The sequence below is a fragment of the Oryzias melastigma genome, linkage group LG1 (genome assembly GCF_002922805.2).
Source record: "Oryzias melastigma strain HK-1 linkage group LG1, ASM292280v2, whole genome shotgun sequence".
Classification (NCBI taxonomy): domain Eukaryota; kingdom Metazoa; phylum Chordata; class Actinopteri; order Beloniformes; family Adrianichthyidae; genus Oryzias; species Oryzias melastigma.
In genome coordinates, this window is record NC_050512.1 from 19,248,648 (window position 1) to 19,267,885 (window position 19,238).

The window sequence follows — 19,238 nt, forward strand, 5'->3', positions numbered from 1 at the left end:
TCCCATATATTTAATTACTCCCAGTAATCTGATTTTGGTGAGCATATTAACGGGCTCATTAACTTATTTTCATTAAAAAGGGCCCAGTGGTGGTGGGTGTCACTAGAGAAGGCCGTCTTTGTTAACACTGCATCAATTAGCATAGGTGAATGGCACTGATAGGTCCCAAATGAAGTCAGTTCCTTCATCAAATTCCAGCTCTCATTAATGAACCCCTGTAGGTGTCCTTGCAAACATCTGGAAACTATCATCTTAAAAGTGGCTCCTCTTAGCAGCCAAAGCCGCAGCCATCCTTTAGTTTCCATCGCTTCATTTCTCCATTGTTACATGATACGCACCCACAGGAGGGTGGACCCCACTGGCGCCCTTGGTCCCCTTCTCCAGGTGGCAGGGGGGATAAGCTTTCTGTCCCCTCCCCACATTTTTTTACACCACTCCAGCAGATTTAATTCTCTCCACTTTCCTTATCTGCGCCTTTATGTCCACAGAGGGGATTATCCTTCAGCAGCTCATTAGCCAGACTTGTTGCTCTGCAGCATCCCCTGTCTTTCCTTTCTCCAGATCTGCTGTTCATTTTGTTTGCATCCTAACAGCTGTAGTTTGTCAAAGTTGGAATGCTTTAAAATATTTATCCAATTGTTGTGTTTTTGTGTTCGCAGGCGGCTAAATACCCTCAACAAGTGTGCTCTAATGAGTCTGGATCTGTCCCCACAAAGAAAAAGAGTAGGTTTTATACTCACACCTGTACTTTCTTCTTATTTGACTATCTCCTCAAACGCAATTTAAGTTTCCCACTCCAGCCACAAGATTGCCAATGAACCAAAGGGCAAAAAGCTGTGTTGTTGAGTCTGTTTCTAGATCAGGCATGCTGTGTGGACCCTAGCTAGAGGCAGGATATCTTCAAGGGCTTTCATTAACTGGGACCTCCTCCCATTAAAGGCATGCTATGCTCCTTTGTCACACACTTCCTGAAACCTATTAATTTGTATAAACTGGTAGTATTTTGTGACTTATAGTTTTCAACAAGAATGGAACTTAATCAACTCATAACAGAGATATGTACGTACTAAGTGCTTCTTTATTTCTTTTTTCTTTCAAATAAAAAACCTTATCTGAGATTTCAACTTTAGACAACTATTGTTACAAGTAAATGTTTAACTTCTGACAAAAACTTTGATTTAATCTATTTTTTACTCAAAAAAACTCCATTCCACTATCACCTTAAAAGCTGAAAGCCTGTTCCATGCTTGGTGGTATTCATCAGGCTGGCCCTCATCTTTCTTTTCAGCCTCCACACAGGGACGTAGTGGAGCCAAAAAGGTTATTTGGCTCCTTGACTTCTTGGCTTCTATATGACGGCAGCCAACCACGTTAAAGCCCCCCACCCCCACCCAGACAACTTAGGAATGCATTGATCTCCTCACGTCTTCACATTCTCTATCCTTTTACATCACCTTTTCTCTCCACTAGTCTTTGTATTTGTCTCTCCCTTTTACTTGTCTTTCTATGATCTCCTCTGTGTGACCTTGACGTGGCGACCTTTGCTGACTTGATGGATTCGGGATAAGATATTGACCAATGGTTCCATTTCTGTTTACTGCTCTTTGTGCAAAACCAAATAAGCCGTTTATTTCGGATTCCAACTAGGAAAGCTAAACAACGTGATGAAGATAAAAAAAAATAAATAAAGGTAGAAGTCTATCTGTCTCCTGCTTATATCCTGTGCAGTGTTAATGGTAGGAGTGTGTGTGTGCGTGCCTGTGTGTACGCATATGTGTAGACAGAAAAGATAAAGACTATTAGGTAAGTGACCCCAGTCTGGCTGGCTGGCTGCACTGTGAGCTGTGGGGGTCACGATGGAATTTCCTGGATTCCCTTCAGGGTCTGAGATAGATTAACTAAACTGGGGGTGTGGTGTATTATGGTAAAACGCCTGCAGATTGATTGGTGCTCAAAGAAGACGACTTCAGTCACTGCAGTGTCAGGAAAATGTGTATGTTAAATCCTCAGTATCTTGAATCACTGAGGAGTTAATCTTAGACTGATAGTAATTTTAAGGACACACTACGATGAAAATTGTGTTTTATGGTCTTTTCTAACATGTTCTTGTGGGAAACTAAGCATATAATTTCATTTCTAAATAAATCAGGAGCCGACAAAAAAAATAAACAGTTGAAAAAAAGCTTGTAGCTTTGATGTAGGGGCTGCTACGGCCAGCCAGAAGCTCCCTGCTCCGATCCATTCTGATGGCCTCACATGTGGACGACCATATCTGTGTACGTCTTTGTTTTTCTCGTCTGAGCTGACATTTGTTTCACAACAGTACAACTAGATAGCTCCAATATTGCCCACACCAGAAATGTCAGGTTGGGGTTGTGAGGGACTGTAAGCAAGTATGTTAACAGATGTATGATGAGAAATGGAGGCGGACTTATTCGGCTCCTGCCTACTTCAGAAATGAATTCCTAATGAACTTTCTCCTATTTTCTTAAATAAATTATTCAAATGACTTGATGATAATCTTGTGCGATAAAATAGTCGACGGTTTGAGTATATTGTTAGGTTTTATATTGTTTTAAGCATGCCCTCTCCCTCTCTTCCCCTGTGTGCAGAGTGAGGATTCAGATGAGGACGAACCTTGTGCCATTAGCGGCCGCTGGACCTTCCAGAGGGACAGCAAGCGCTGGTCACGGATGGAGGATTTGGAGGTTTTTTCTGAGTTACCAGCAGATGCTACCCAACCCTCGTTTCCCAAGGACCAAGTATCTCAGAAAGGCAAGCTGGGTTTGCGTGAAGGCAACAGTTCAGAGAGTGTGCTCACGGATCTCAGTGAGCAACCTGAAGTGGGCTCCATCCATAGCAGCGGTAGTGGAGGAAGAGGAGAGGAGAAGGGTCACGCTGCAGCCTTGCTAAATGAAGCAATCCCTGATGGCGCCATTCGTGCCAATTCAGTGGCCAGCATGTGTTCCTCTTCTGGCACAGGCGGGTCAGGAGGAGCCAATGAAGACTCTTTGTCTGATGGGCTACCTCCGTCACCCCTGGAGTCGCTTCGACAGTTCACCTTTGATGTGAGTACAGGAATGGTCGGAGGAAGTCTTGACCGAGGAGGAGACAGCGGCAAAAGTACCCGCTCTAGGGCTAAAAGCTTCCTCAAGAGGATGGAGAGTCTGCGGCTTCGCAGCAGCGCCACCTCCAAGAGAAAGAAGAAGGCCAGCCCCACTGGCGGAAAGATCGAAATTAGCGGTCCTGTTATCAAGGAAGGTCTTGATGACGACAAACTCAGAAAGCTTAACTGTGTGGACATCTCAAGCATCAACCTGAATAACCAGCGCAATCCCACTCAGACGATGACTCTTAACCGGAATCGCTCTGTATCTTACTCCACTCAGACCAGCAACGGAAGCACTGGCAGCACAGGGAGCAGCCAGTCTGAAGCCAGCAGCGGGAGTGCGGTGAGCACTCCGAGCCCCGTCACTCGAGCTCGCAGCCATAGCACGGCAGCAGGTTTCAGTAAAAGAGGAGGGATGTATCTGGAAGGATTCGATCCTTTCAGTTTTCTCCAACAAGCCCCAGACCGGCAGCAGTCTCTGCCCAAGTCCGCCCCGCCCGTCCCCTGCCAATCCAGCAGCGGGATGTCGAGCGATGAACAGAACTGCAGGAGTGTTCCAGACAAGATCAGACCAGAAGAAGACGAGGAAGACGATGATGAGGACGAGGGGGGCATGATATTTTTTTATCTGCCAGAGGGCCACAAGCCTGGAACTTTCCCCAAAGCCTTGCATGATGGGAGTTCGCGTAACAACAACGGAAATGAGAATGGGAACCCTGTGGTCCTCAGGGGGCGACAGAGTAGAAGGCAACGTCATGGCTCTTTGGGCTCTGTTGACAATCGCCTCAGCTTCTATGACAACGTCCCCTACACTGAGAGAGAGGAGGAAGACGGCGATGAACACAAACTGGAGGAAGTGTTGCAACGCGTCAGTGGCCTGCAGCGCTTCGTCAACGCCTGGTCGGAAGCTGTAGCCTGTGAAGAGGAGGAGGAGGACGATGATGAGGAGGAGGACGGAGATTCTGATTCAGCGCTGGATTCCGCCTCCCCTTGCCCGTCATCCCCATTGCAGAACAGACTGGAGGAGACAGAGAATGGAAGCGACCAAGACAGCACGGGAAACCCTCTGGGTGAAGCAGAAGAAGGGATGCGTGAGAGGAGGGACTCCGGAGTTGGAGCATCACTCACTCGAACCAGCAGGTTAGTAAAGATACCCTGATGAGTTTTTAATCCGTCGTAGGTATCAAAAGCACTTCAATTTACCTGCTGTTTTGTATAAATTATCTTCAAAGAAACTATTTTTTCCCATAAACATAGTTTACTCTTTTTCCATTATAAAGGAATTATCATTTCTGGAAAAAAAGGCATATATAAACAGTGAGGCAGCTATAAAAGACGATTAAAAACAAAGTGACAGCAAAGGATAAACAGAGGTGCAAGCTGAGACTTCTCTACTTACATAATGATGGCAAGTAGTTAGGAATGTGGCTTGGTCTCCATGGGGACTGTTCCTTTGCTCTGAAGAATTCAGCAGCAAAATTGCACATGGTGTTTTGTAGATAATCCCTTGATTGATGTATACATACATCCTTGTAATCCCTAAACTGATCACTTGGCCACACGCAGTATTTGTTCATGCCGTGTGTCATTTTCCATGTATACAGAGGTGTGGCGGAGATCCTTAAGAGTGAAATGTCTGATTTTATTTATTTTTTTTTTTACTTCCCATGTCTCAATTTGTGCTTTCTTAACCTCCCCCGACAACTTTCCAGACCACAAAAACTTCGCTGGCCGAGCTTCCAGAACTCCCATCGACCCAGTTTGGCCTCTGCCCAGCTCCAGATTAGCTGCCAGTCGGTGCTGCAGATGAATCTGCTGCAGAAGCTTTCCCTCCTGCAGCTCACCGCGCTGCTGGAGAAACACACCCCAACGAACAAACATGGCTTCAGTTGGTGAGTGGATTTGGGGGGGAAATACAGAACAGACATACAGAGTAGCAAAAGCTTCAGTGACACTTTGACATACAGCTTCTTTTTCATGTAAAGCAGACCGTGCGTCTATCACATTGTCCCTGGAAGTGATGCCTCCAAAACATACCCTTTCATACTCCTCCATACTGCCCTTCGTCCAATCCACTCCATCTGCTAGTTGTTGTATAGCGCTGTGACGGCTGTCCACACAGAGGTTGGGTTTCACATTCTTTTCCCAGGGCTGTAATTGCTGAGAAGGGGTGTACATTGTCTTCTTCACAAGCGTGCAATCATGGCAGTTCACACGCAAGGTGCTGTGCTTGAGGGTGGAAAGAACTGCCCACTTCTCAAACTATCTATTTCAAGTATCTTCTGAACCATTAGAAGGCAATAACTTTGACCTCACTTTAAATGAAACTCTTCAATTATGCATTTGCATTCAATGTCCTCGTGTTGACTGTGACAAAGGTTTTAGAGTCACTCAAGTTCGAAATATTGCTTCCTCTGTTTTTGTCTCACCAAATGGATAAAATCTTTAAAACTGAAGATTTTCCACCATATTTTCACTAGTTATAATTTGTGAGTCAATTAATTTAGATTGTACATATTGCTAAAACTTTAAGACCCACTCCAATAAAATTGTGTTTTGGCATTTTTAACATGTTCTTGTTGCATAAATATATAAAATAATTTAAGATTAAAGCTGCATTTCTGAGTATTACTTTAATCAAATCGTGTTGGATTAGATAAAAAATCTCGGTTAGAAAAAGCTCAGGTTTGTGACCCAGCAGCTGCCATAGGCGGGCTAAAGACTGTTCCAATTCAGATGTATCTATTTGCAGACAAATAGATCCATTAACGTCTTTACTTTTCTCTTCTGAGCTGCCATCTGGCTTAAAACTGTAAAAGTGAATAGTTCTAATATCGCTTGCCATTTTTTTGTACTATGCTATGTTAGCGATGGCTTGTGAGGGGCTATAAGCTAGTGGGTGAAGTGTAAACAAAGGGCTGATGGGAAATTAGCAGAGGCTAGCTTGCGCTTACAGTCCCGCCCACAACTAAGAGGCAAATTTCTAATGAGCTAGAAAATATGTCAAAAAAACGAACAAACTTTTTGACTAAAAACAACAAAATCATTGTTTCACCTCTGGAAACAATTTTACAACAGAAAAAAATGTATCTGGAGTGGGAAAAATCCAATATATTATGGTTGTTTTTCTCCTGCTCCAGGCTTCTCCCTGACAAAAACAGAAGACGCCATGACAGTCCCATGATGGGCTCAATGAGTCAAATTGTTGACCACTTGAGGCCGTGCGTGTTCAGAATTCCAGCTGCTGATCATAAAATGTTCATTTTTCCCTAACTGTAATTCTTAGAAGAACTTTGGGTCTTGTGAACATGAGCTTGTACAAAGGAAGACTTGTACTGAGTCACGCACAGGCTACAAAACAACATTCACACTCTGGCAGTAGGACACACAGCCATAAATCTGGAGGCACTCTCTCGTGAAATGGATAGTACTTTGTGTTTTATCTGTGAATTTGTGGTTGTACACCAACTTCTCTGCTGAATATCACGTGTATTCTCACAGAAAGCAAAATTTGACTTCAAAGCAATTGTGTGAAAACAAGCTCATAACTGGCTTTCTACTGTTTGGACATTTGTTTTACATTTTTTCCCCTGGTTTTCCTTCCACATTGAGAACTTGTATTCTCTTTTGCACCTCTCAAGTGACTCGGTTAAAGTAAAAATAAAACAGAGCCAAGGTCAACATCATGAATCTTAAATGCATATCTTTTTACTTTTAGCTAGGATAACCATGTCAACTTGAATGAATACATGTATCTTACGCCTTGTATCATTTGGTGACAGGGCTGTACCAAAGTTTATGAAGCGGATCAAGGTGCGTGACTACAAAGACAGGAACGTGTTTGGTGTTCCACTGCAATTCATCGTCCAGCGGACTGGCCAGCCTCTCCCACAAGGAATACAACAAGCCATGCGCTATTTGCGCAACAATTGTCTTGACCAGGTATAAGAAATAAAAAAACTTGCATACATAGTACATACCATTGACTGTATATGAGAACTGGACTGAGTGACCCCCCCCCCTCCTCTCATATTCCAAATAGGAAGTACCCACTGGTTCCAATAAGACTTCTACTGAGAAATTTGCAATCTGCAACCTTTTTTTAGCATGTTCCCTATTTTTTAAATTATATTAATATATTTATTGCCAATTAATTTTTAGCCCTAAACTGGCCAATCAGATGTCTTACTAGAATTGTCCAGTGTTCAAACCATTTGTTTGACACATTCTCTCGAGGTGACGGTACACTCACTGTCCAGTTCTTATATTCAGTCAAAAGCACATACCTACTGTGTGTTGGGCACGTCATTTCTCAAGTAAAAGCCAAGGGTGGAAATCATTTTTAAGTTCACAACTCTGTAAAATGCCTCAAATTACATCTAGCAACTTTGCACCTTTGCATTCAATGACTAAAACCAATAAACAAAGCGCACTCTTGGAACTTACTCGATTGGTTGGTGCATTTACACTTCAACCATGTGCTGCAGTATTTATTAGCTTCTAAAACAATAGTTCGTGTGTTGTGTGCATATCAAACTGTGGAGTGTCAGTGAACATACAGTTGTAAAAACTTCTATTAAATCTTTCAACTCCGCTCAGAAAACCAACAAAGAAGCCGTCTAACACTCAAAGTCCACAGTTCAAGATAACACATTCCACATAAAAACATGATTCTATTCAAAAAACTTAAATTCTCTCTAATGACTCAAGTGACGCAGTTTGTTTTTTTGGATAAGATTAAGCCATCTTCTTGCCTCAGGTGGCTGGATTACATAAGATCTTACTTTCAGAGCATTTGCAGTCAATCACACTAGTATCCATGATTGTTTTTACTGCATGTTATGTAAGACGGATTAGTGAGCTGGATAGAGTTTGATTCCTACTTGTGCTCTCTTCACACTTAACATCACACTATGTGATAAAACTAAGACTCAATGAGGATCCTACTCTGCAAATGTGCTCGTATCTAATTATGGGGGGATTATAGTGGAATTTGTAAATAACATCCAATGAAAATAGAAAAAAACTGATAGCTTTATTTTTAAACTGAAGAAATTCCATCTTAGTTAACGAACAATACTTAAACTCTTCACCTTTTAAACAATTGCTATTTTTTTCTTCCCTAAAAAGCCCCCGATGAAGTCTTACCAAGTAATTTGTGCAATTATTGTTGCAATGGATGAAAGCTGTTCTCAAACTAAAATGCAGATAATGTATCAAAATGTTTTCATTCACTTTCTTCCTCTTCCAGGTGGGTCTTTTCAGGAAATCTGGAGTCAAATCTCGCATCCAGGCTCTTCGGCAGATGAACGAGGCGAGCGGCGCCGATGGGTGCGGAGTCAACTACGAGGGCCAGTCAGCGTATGACGTTGCTGACATGTTGAAGCAGTATTTTAGGGACTTACCCGAACCGCTGTTCACGAGTAAACTGTCAGAAACCTTTCTTCAGATCTATCAGTGTAAGTATGCCATAAAATACACATATAAGGGAAAAATGTATTAATCCCCTTTTTTCTTAAAAAAAAAACAAAAAAAAAACATTTTTTGGAGTCAGACCTGTGCACGTTGCTTATAATGAAACAGATACTCTTGTGTAACACACTTGGGTTAGCGCATATTGCATTATAGCTCATTCTTGGCAGGCAAACAGCAATTTAACTGAATTTCCTCACAGATTTAACCATAATTTTCATCAACGATAGCATCAAAATAAGGTTTTGGTTATTAAAAAAAAGTGGCTTGAGGAATGTCATTTTTTTCCCCCCGCAGACATGCCTAAAGAGCTCCGTCTTCAAGCTACCCGCGCTGCGGTGCTGCTTCTACCAGATGAGAACCGAGAAGCGCTCCGCACGCTGATGTGTCTGCTCAGCGACGTCACGGCGAGCGTCGCCGAGAACCAGATGACTCCCACCAACCTGGCTGTTTGCCTGGCGCCGTCACTCTTCCATCTCAACACACTGCGGCGGAAGGAGAGCTCCTCACCGAGGTGTGTGCTTGCGCCGCCGCACTCACTTGTCCATTCCTTTTAAATCAGAATTGTTTCAGGTTGCGTAACAGGTCGTATGCTATATGTTTTGAAAACAGGAAAGGGTCCTTATGAAGGGACAGGATATTGTAGATGGAGGGCAGAGATTTTTAAAGGAAAAGTTGGAGCAAGAGAGGAAGGAATAGGGAGAGACAGAGGAAACGGAGCAGTTGCATAAACATTTTAATCTAATTAAAAACACATTGTTCCCCGTTTGGCTCTGATGTGTGAGGTCTCATAAAGTGTATGCCGTTTAACCCTCTGTTTCCACTCTCAACCTTTCACCTTGCCTCTGCTTTTCCGTCGCGCTCTGTCCTTATGACAAACGCTGGTGATTAATCTGGCTGTGTCCTTTTGCTTTCCCTCATCTGTGGGGCGCAGGGTGATGAACCGAAAGCAGACTTTGGGGAAGCCTGATCAGAGGGACCTGAACGAGAACCTGGCTGCCACCCACGGCCTGACGCACATGATCCAGGAGTGCAGGAAGCTCTTCAGGGTGAGTGGACGTCAAAGCAGAACCACAGAGGTTGACAGATGTCCTTTTGGGGTGTTTTGGTGACATATTTGAGGCAACTTCCTTTGTTTCTCCTGTAAGCAGGAGTTACATAACTGATTCGGTTATGTCGTGTTATGGTTTAGTCATGTGCTCCAGCTTAGTTTTGATTACTAAATGTCATATCCAACCTCTTGCTGGGGTCAAATATGTCATTTAGAAGAAAAATGATCAAGACTGGAAGCAGAAGTAGTCGGATAATCTCTGCAAATGCAAGAGGGTCACATTAGTCAACGTTTTATTAAATTGTAGAGAAACTTCCTGTCTTCCTGTCATGGTCATATCTCACAAGTAAACTCAATTATCCAGGAAATGACTCTGTTTAATTAGATTTTTCTTTTGTCATAGAGGTTTGAAAAAAGAGATGCAACATTTGAAATATTGAAAAATTATCTTCTAGTATGTTTTAAGCCACTGATTAGGTTTTAAACTCAATTTTTTTCAGGACTGAATCATAAAATGTGAGGATCAAATAAAGGGAATAAACACTGTAGTCCTAAAATGTTAACTATGACAGATTCTTTAACACATTTGCAACTGAACATAAACGGAGAGGATTCATATGTTAAGAATAAAGATGCTTATTCTGCTTCCATCATTAAATAGTCAGGTTTTTATTGATGGGTTTTCCAATATCTTCGTATTTATGAGTCCCGCTGCTCCTGGTATTTTTTTTTTTTTTTTTAGCAGAAAACAACCAGATGTGTCAAATTAAACCCCTTTCTGCACCCTTGTGGGCAATAGAATCCAGCAACAGGCCATAAAACGTAAAGTCCTGTTTTTTTTGTGTGTTTTGATGTTGTGTGTCCTCCGCTCTCGCAGATCCCCGAAGAAATGAACCGCTGCAGGAACTCATATGTGGAGCAGGCTCTTCTGCCAAAACGATTGGAGGAGCTGGGAGGTGAAGCCAAGCGAGGAAGTGTCCTGCAGGAAAGCTTAGACACGCTCCTGAAAGAGGCCAAAGACAAGTTTAGAGGTTACGACAGCTGCTCCACTCCTGAACACGTCGAGCTGGCCTACAGGAAGGTAATCCCTCACAGCCAATGAAAGTCATGGAAAAACAGAATTATTCACTTTTAAAGGGTAGGGGGGCGGGGCTCATCTGTCTGCGATGTGCAAACACAGTGACGTCCCGTCGTCTTTACTTTTGGTGTTTGCCTCGCCTCGGTCCTGATTTTCCAAAAAAGCAAATGGGAACGTGCAGTTAGGGTTTCCTGTGAAGAAAAAAACATCTGTGTGAAAGTGGCCTGGCCTCTTTGCTCCTCGTTCCCACCCCCCACCCCCCTCCTGCTCTGGACACTCTCCCAGGATGACATCAGCTTGACATGGAGAAACACACTAACACAACCACACCATTATCCCAGGCCTTATTCTCCTCTTTCTAGTGTGTGACTGAGTTGTTTTTTTTTTCCCACTCGGTGAAAGTGTGTGTTCTTCCTATCAGTCAGAAGACTTGAATGAAGGCCAGCTGGAGGTTTTGAAACACATCTGGACATTTATAGTTATTGCTCAGCATCTGGGTTGGGAGGGTTGTGCAATGTTTTAATTAATAAAGGCTGCAAAGTAATTGGTCTTCTTCGTGTTCTCTCTCTGTGTCTTAGGTTAATGATGGTTTTCCACTGCGGCAGTGGAAAGTGACCGTAGAGATCCATGCCAGTCCCGAGGACATTCTGACTCGAGTGCTGAGGGAGCAGGGCCAGTGGGACGAGGACCTGCTGGAGAGCCGAGTCGTGGAAACCCTCGACCAGCGGACGGAAGTCTACCAGTACGTCAGGAACGCCATGGCTCCACATCCCACAAGAGACCACGTAGTGCTCAGGTAAGACCTGATCTTACCCCGTCCTGGTCTTTCCTGTCTGTTTCACCTCAATGTAATCCTACGCTCACATCTACACTTGCTCAAGCAGTCGATTTTAATGAAAAGTCTATTCAAACATGCATTTTGGGCTTCAAAGATCTCGCATTCATGCATAGCTAAGCAACTTTTAAATGACCAACTTCAATCAAAATGGTCTTTTTTGTGTTTTTAACATGTATTAGCATTTTCTCATAGTGGAGGACCTATATAAAATAATTTACAGTCAAAACTGCCTTTCTGAGCATTCCTTAACTCTAGAACACTTTCGCTATAAAAAGTTCCACCATCACTTTTGCCGGGTAATTTTTACCCGGTCAAACTTAAATATCCTTAAAATCCTCCACCTTTTTTACCTCTTCTCCCTGTAGCCTCACTCTTCCACTTGGTCCCTCTCATTCATACACATGTCTTACTGCGGCTAACCAGGGCAAACCTCCACCTCTCTAGCTCCTCCACCACATGTTATCTCCTCTCTCTATAAACCACAATATAATCTGCAAACATCATAATCTATGGAGATTCCTGTCTAATTGGAAAATAAAACAACATTTCTGTGCAACTCAAAATGTTAACTGTACTTGTATTCATCTATGCACATCAGTAGCATGAAATATAGACACAGTACATCAAAGTAGCAGAAATGGTTCTTACGGTTCTCAGTAGTTTTCTGCAGAATATTTTATTAGGTTTGACTAATAAAACTGCACTACAGTAATTGAAAATGTAGAAATGTGAACTCAGCCACTCCTCTGAAACATGCTGGGAGCTGATACAATTAAATGTAATGTTTTACATTATGACTAAATAAAAACAAAAACATAAAGGAGCAGGTCAGGAGCAGGATAAATTTTGAACAGAGTGGGACGGGAATAGGAGTCAGATTACCGGGAGCAGGACGGGACGGGATTATTTTCTTAATTTTGCTCCGGGAGCGGGACAGGACAGGATTACTCTATGAGGGAGCGGGACGGGACAGGAGTGAAAATCCCCTCCCGTGTCATCCTCTACGTACAAAACATGCAGCTATCAATCACCTGTTGAAAGTTAAACCAGGTGACCAATCAGGGACTTGGATTTGCTGGTGACGTATGGCTAGCGTCATTTTCAAAACACAGAAGTACCAACTGCTTGAAAATTGATTATAAAGGAGAAATAAGTAATTTGGGAATTGTTATGACATTTTGCACCAAACCTCTTCCTACTCTGAGCACATGCGCTAGCATCAGTTAGCGACAGTCCAGTGTGAACACTGTATGAATGTGCGTCACTTTCCCAATGTGTACACTGTGTGTTTCATAGCATTTAATCCAACCTTTGTGCTGTCCACTAGGACTTGGGTGACAGACCTGCCAAAGGGAGCGTGTGCACTCGTGAGTTCATCCGTGGATCACGGCGGGGCGCCGGTGGTGGGCGTCCGGGCCAACGTCCTCACCTCACGCTACTTCATAGAGCCTTGCGGCACCAACAAATCCCGACTCACACACATTTCCAGAATTGACTGCAGGTGGGCAAAATGTTACACTGTTAATGTTTAATGAAAACTGGCATTACAGTCACTGATTTATCCTTCATATTGTTCTTTCTCTCCAGGGGTCGTTTCCCAGAGTGGTACAATAAGCTTTACGGACACTTGTGCGCCGCTGAGGTGGCGCGGATCCGGGAATCCTTTTCCGTGCCCATGGACAAATAGTAGAGCGGCACGCCATTGGGACTGGAATGCTTCGTTTCAACAAAACACAGATGAAGTGGAAGTCTCTTTATCCTTCAATAAACATGAACCAGGACTGAAGGAGCTGTTTTCGTCAAAACAGACTGCTTTTACTTTTAAAAGTGGGACTGCCAAGAGGACTAACCGAACCATCTGGGCCTCAGGACGTTGCGTTTCTGACACAGGACGTTTTGCCTCAGACTTAATTTAAAACGGGGATTATCGCTTCTGAGAAGCAAAGGGGATCTCAAGTGGGAGCGATGGAGGGGAAAAGCCAAAAAACATATATCTAAATAAATAAGTAAATAAAAATGTATGGATTGTTGTTGTTGTTGTGGTCCCCCCCAGGAGATGAATAATATGTACATATACTGTAGGTCGTTGTCCGCTTTGTGTTACCTCCGTCCCCTTCTCTGTTACAGCAAAGCACAGGAAGAAAAGGAGACGTTATTATAGCGAGCTGATAGACAAATCTAGGGGTGTCGAAAGATGCGAATGTGCTGGTAGTTTGCAGACTGAGTGAGGTCAATAAACAGGATATCATGGGATGACAGGTGGCCTATAGCACACAGGGTTTTAGTGTTTCGGCGTGAAGGCAGAGGAGCATTGGTGGCTGGCTCACCAAAATGAAAAGACTGATCAAAGAGAGGACATAATTGACTGACAGACAAATAAAAGGTCAAATCTATTTCAGCCAACCTCATTGAATAGAGGTTGACTGGGATTCAACATTGTAAAAAAAACAAATAATTGGACCAAATGAATACAGTATGGACAGTTTTTCAATAATATGCTTAAAGCACAGCATATTTTTTTGGCCAAACACCTTTTATTTAATTAAAAAAAAAGAGCAAAAGTTCTGATTGCTTTTCTATCAAACAAGCACACTATTTCTCTCTGCGTGAAAAGGTAAAAAAAGTCGAGGTCCTTTTATAAAGGTGGGGATTTTACAGGTTTTACTGTATAGAGGAGGGCAGACTGAATGTGTGGATTTAAAGGAAGGACAAATTTTCTTGTGTTTTTGACTCGGATCACATTCCTTTGGCTGTAACAGTTGTGCTTTTCATGTTGAGTGTATCATAAATTCACTAAACCGTTGTTCACATGTTTCTAGCTGTAACTGTGTCTCTGCCAAATAATAATGCATGACAATGACAGTTAATTTAAAGCAAATATATTTATACCTCAGATATACGTTTTGTTTTTTATTGTATCATTTATTTTATTGTATTGTACACGTTAAACTCTGTGTTACAAAAAAGTTTTATCTTTTTTATTAATATTATTTCTGTACAGGTTAATCAAAAATGCACTATTAAATGTATTAAACTAACTGTTTTGTGTTTTTTTTCTAATCCTTTCTACTGTCACTTGTTTACAATCCAAGTACTTACACCAATCTGAATGTGGATCTCCCTTCCTGTGACCGCCGGGTGTCTCACGCCTAAGTTCCACACCACTGGAACTGTTATTGGCCCCGAGGGGTCTGGAAGATGGTGATCTCACTCCATGTGTTTCATACATAAGATTTGGTGAAAGAAGCAGAGGGGTCTGCTGTGTGTCTCAGGTCAGGTCAAGGCAAGGATTTGGCCTGTTGTGTTTTAGCTTTAAAGGATCTGAGCAGGTTCAGATGTGCCTCTTCGTGCTTTCGGTCACTTAGCAGAGTGACGTGCTGTCATCTGTTTTCTGGAAAACAGGGGGTTTGCTGCCTTTGTTTTGTTATGCAATGCACTTCAGCAAACAGGAGCAAACCTTGAACGTGTTCTGATTTACTCTCGAGTGCGTTCTGTGACAGGTTCTAACATGACTTCCCAGAGCCCTTGGCAAAGACAAATGGGTTTTATGGTAGCATCATGGGGAGCTCGTGCAGAGGCAGAGATCATTCAGAGCTTTGGAAGGATCAAACATACGTTTTTATCTTTAAATTTCCCGCTTTACTCCTTTAGTAAACACAAATATCTCAAAATTTATGTTCTAAGGCTGCACATCCTTCTTTGTAGGGGTGTGTGTGCTAGCTTACACAACTCCAAAGCATTGGTGTGTTTTTCCATGTGCTCCAGTGTGTGTTTTTCCCCCAGAGCCCCAAACACCTCAGAGAGATTGTGCAGGGTCAGATAACAGGAGTCGCCAGCAGTGCTGCGTACCCACACCACTGTTTGAGAATGCAGAGCAGAAGGGTTCCCACAATGATAAATGAATATGAACGTGCACGTTCTCCAGAGCGTTTGCCAGGCATTCATCACAAAAACGCTGCTTCCAGTTTCAGAGGAACAACAAAAAAAAAAAAGGTCACAATTCTTACCTAACGTTCTTGCTGATTTTTTTCATTATCACAATTCAGAACTTTCAGAATAGAATAAAAAAATCCCTTCATATTCATACATTTATTTGCATCTTTTATCAACATTTCTTGTGTAACCCAGCTGAGTTACAGAGCCTAAAATAAATTAAAGCCACAAGCAGCGTTGGATGGCCCGCAGTCGCTACCCGTCCTCACTGCCCATCACCATCGCCGCCCTCGCTACACGCCCATACACACCATCGCCGCCCTTGACGCCCACCTTTGACCCGAGCTCACTTGCTAAGCAGCCACTATGCACCCCTAAATCCCCCCTTCTCTTTCTGTGTAGCTGGTCTGGGATGTATGTGAGAAATTGAGTGAAAACGCACTTTTTTAAAAATGGGGGCTTTTCTGTTGGTTTTATCTCTTTGTAGCAACCATTTTATGTTTTGTTGGCCTGAGGTCACCGAAAAGATTGACGCTATTTTCATAAGAATCTGCAAAAGTAATTTTTGGATTTCCTTAGCAACGGAGGTTATTTGCTAACCACGCCCACGTTCCTTATATGTTCATATTCTATATTATAATACTTGTTACAGCTTCAGCCTTAGATCAACATATTAAATCTTCATAGCAATACATTGAAATATATGCGTGTATTAAGACTACGCCACTTTTGCAAGCTCGCCACGCGCAAGCCGTTCAAAATCTATAGCTTGTAATATCATATTTCTTTTGCCAATGGCTTCCCAATGATGCTCAAATAATTAGGAAATGATTGACAGAAATCCCTAAGAGTTATTTTTAACTATTTTAAAAGTTATTATGATCCGGTCACAAGTCGTTATAACACTACCAATTACCAATTGAAAACGTTATTGTTGTTGAAGGTTTAAAGATATGTAAAAAACCAGAAAATTCCTCCCATATCGCCATTTTAATTAGTTTTGTCATTTATTGTTGTTCTCCATGTTAAAATGATGTTTTCTGTACCTTTTTGTGAAGCCATGCTGTGTGTTGTTGCTGTCTATAATGTTATGAGTAAATCTTTATGTTTTTTTTTGTTTGTTTTGTCTTATTTTTTTATTTTTTTTATCTTTTTTGTGTTTTTTGTCACAACTCCGACAAGAAAGCAATAAACAATTTTGGGATTTAAAAAAATAATAAAAACAAAGAACCCTACCGGAGGTTGGGCTCGAACCCCTGACCTTTGACTTTTAAGCCGCTAATGTGGAAGTGAAATCACTTGACACCTTGATGCTGTGATTAAATTCATCCGATGGCGTTGTTTCACCATTTCTTTTTCATTGTGTAGAAGTGTAAGTATAGAAAAATAAAACTAATACAATGTCAAAATGTTTGTTTCAGAAACAAGTTATTGGAATAAGAGATAAATTCGGATAAAGAGAAAGTGGGTTACTAATTTGATCACAAGTTTATTAGCTAAATATTATTTTCCCTTTGGAAGGACAACACAAAATCCCACTCCTGTATTTAGTTAATTATTATTATTTTTTACCATATTTAATTTAATTTTTCAGAGCTTATATCTATCTTCTCCTCGGTCCACCTAATTTTACTGCCAGATCTTACTTAATTAAACATGTCAAAAACACACACACAAAAACAGAAATTCTGACATCTAAACCATCGAAGGTTTTCAGAAAAGAAAAGTGATGTTTCTTTTCTGTAAAGGGCTAAAAGCTAACTGCATCTCACTCCAAGAAACTCATTCAAGTGTTGATGACGCCACCTTCTGGTCAAACCGATGGGGTGAAAAAATCCTTTTCAGCCACAGATCCAAACACTGCTGGAGTAGGTATTTGTTTTCACTGATGTCCAAGGAAGGTTCTGACCTTTAAGACTGATAATTCGGGACATTGGCGAGCAGCCGTTTTGAATATTGATGAGTCTTTTGTGAAATTAGTAAATGTTTATGGGTATGCCTCTGTAACTCAAAATAGGATCACGTTGGAAAAAATTACAGATTTGTTGTCAGATTACAGTTAGACCATGTACTGAAAGGTGATGACTTTAGTTTAGTTCCAAATCCGAGTTTCACAGAATTTATAGATTCAAATAATTTAAGTGACATATGGAGAGAAGAAAAATCCTGGAGTTTCTAAATTTTCTTGGATCAAACCAAATGGCAATATGTCCAGATTAGATCTATGGTTGGGCTCAACTTTGGTAAATAGATATGTTTCACAAATCTCCATCTCAGTAGCATCGTTAACAGATCATTGTTTTACTCAATCAAGTTTTACTCAAAATGATATTCCTTAAATAATGCACCAACCGATTCAATAGAATTGATCAGATTAAAACATACATACCAAAAATTGACTTATTGTTCAAAGAAACCTGTGATTCTGATATATCATTGGAAGACTTGGATCAAGCCCTAATCAAATTAAAAACAAACAAAGATCCTGGTCAGGATGCCTTATCTTTTATATTTTTTTTCTGGGAAGAAATTAAAGTTTTCCTTTTCAAAACCATTGAAGAAAATATTCTAAATAAAACCTCAACGCAACAATGAAACAAGGCCTTATTTTTCTAATTTCTAAATCTGGTAAGGACAAACGACTCATTAATAATCTATGAACCATTACGTTAATGAATACAGATTATAAAATACTAACTAATTCGAATGCAAACATATTAAAGGAGCATTTAGAACAAATTACTTGTGAAACACAACCTGGGTTCCTTAAAAATCGCTCTATTCACAATTACATTATTATCAAACCACTGTTGGATAAAGATAGTTTTGTTTTTGTAAAGAATGTATCTTTTGTTCCAAATGTAAAACCTGTGAGGGGAAAATTGTGTTTATAAATCATGGACCAAGCAAGCAACATCTGTTTATGATATGAAGAAAGTTTAATGGGCACTTTGTCAGGCTTGTAGGTGCAGAGTAGTAAAAAGTCAAAGCCACCAATCTGAGAGAAAACATAATTGGAAATAAAGTTCTACAGAGAGTTTGGATTTTTCAAAAAATGTCTGATCCAATTGATTTTAAATGTCATATTTAAGGTACTGAAATCCAGAAAGTTTAGACCTCCCACTAGAATAATCATTCATTAGAACAGATTTCCTGATGTGATGAGTTTGGTTTCTCCAAAGAAAGTCACATAGCATTTTATCAAGAGTTTTGCTTATGAAGTTGCTGACATACAAAATTGAGCATCATAAATTAATCTGAAGAGCCCTTCAGCCTTGGAGAGAAGAATTCAGCCTTTAATGGAAAAATCACGTAAGAGTCAGAGGTTAAACTTCTTTTTTGTTTTTTCAATAATTGGAAGAAAGTTAATATTCTGAGAAGTTCACATTTTTTCAAATTTAATGAGAGACCAGAAGCCTTAGAAAAACATGTATTTATATATATTGCTAATGGAATTTGTGATCTGTCTTTAAGAAAGAGAGTCGTATCAACAGTGCGCTGACTTATGATCTATTATCAATGGAAATACCTTGTAATGGACTGGGTTTAATATGGTCACAGAGAAGTTGAGATACAAGAAGAAACAGATATGGAGATTTAAGACATCCCTGTTTGATTCCACATTTTATATCAAACCAAGGTGATGAACTAGATTTTAGTTTAATAGACCAGGTGGCGTTGTTGTAAAGAGTTTTAATGACTATGCAAAAATAATTACCAAAAGCAAATTTTTGTAAAGCACGATATAAGAAATGAT

General features: G+C 41.0%; 1 protein-coding gene across 5 annotated transcripts in view; it reads left to right on the plus strand.

Moving 5' to 3' along the window:
• Positions 1-14,586, plus strand: part of dlc1 (DLC1 Rho GTPase activating protein) — a 79,173-nt gene extending 64,587 nt beyond the window's left edge. For all 5 annotated transcript variants that reach the window (XM_024290311.2, XM_036212761.1, XM_024290316.2 and 2 more), the window contains 11 exons: positions 660-723; positions 2,613-4,249; positions 4,822-5,001; positions 6,892-7,051; positions 8,361-8,568; positions 8,879-9,095; positions 9,516-9,630; positions 10,510-10,713; positions 11,289-11,506; positions 12,876-13,049; positions 13,136-14,586. In XM_024290311.2, the coding sequence (XP_024146079.1) occupies positions 660-723; positions 2,613-4,249; positions 4,822-5,001; positions 6,892-7,051; positions 8,361-8,568; positions 8,879-9,095; positions 9,516-9,630; positions 10,510-10,713; positions 11,289-11,506; positions 12,876-13,049; positions 13,136-13,235 (3,277 nt within the window). In that variant the 3' untranslated portion in view covers positions 13,236-14,586. The remainder of the gene's footprint in view (positions 1-659; positions 724-2,612; positions 4,250-4,821; positions 5,002-6,891; positions 7,052-8,360; positions 8,569-8,878; positions 9,096-9,515; positions 9,631-10,509; positions 10,714-11,288; positions 11,507-12,875; positions 13,050-13,135) is intronic.
• The last annotated feature ends 4,652 nt before the right edge of the window (positions 14,587-19,238 follow it).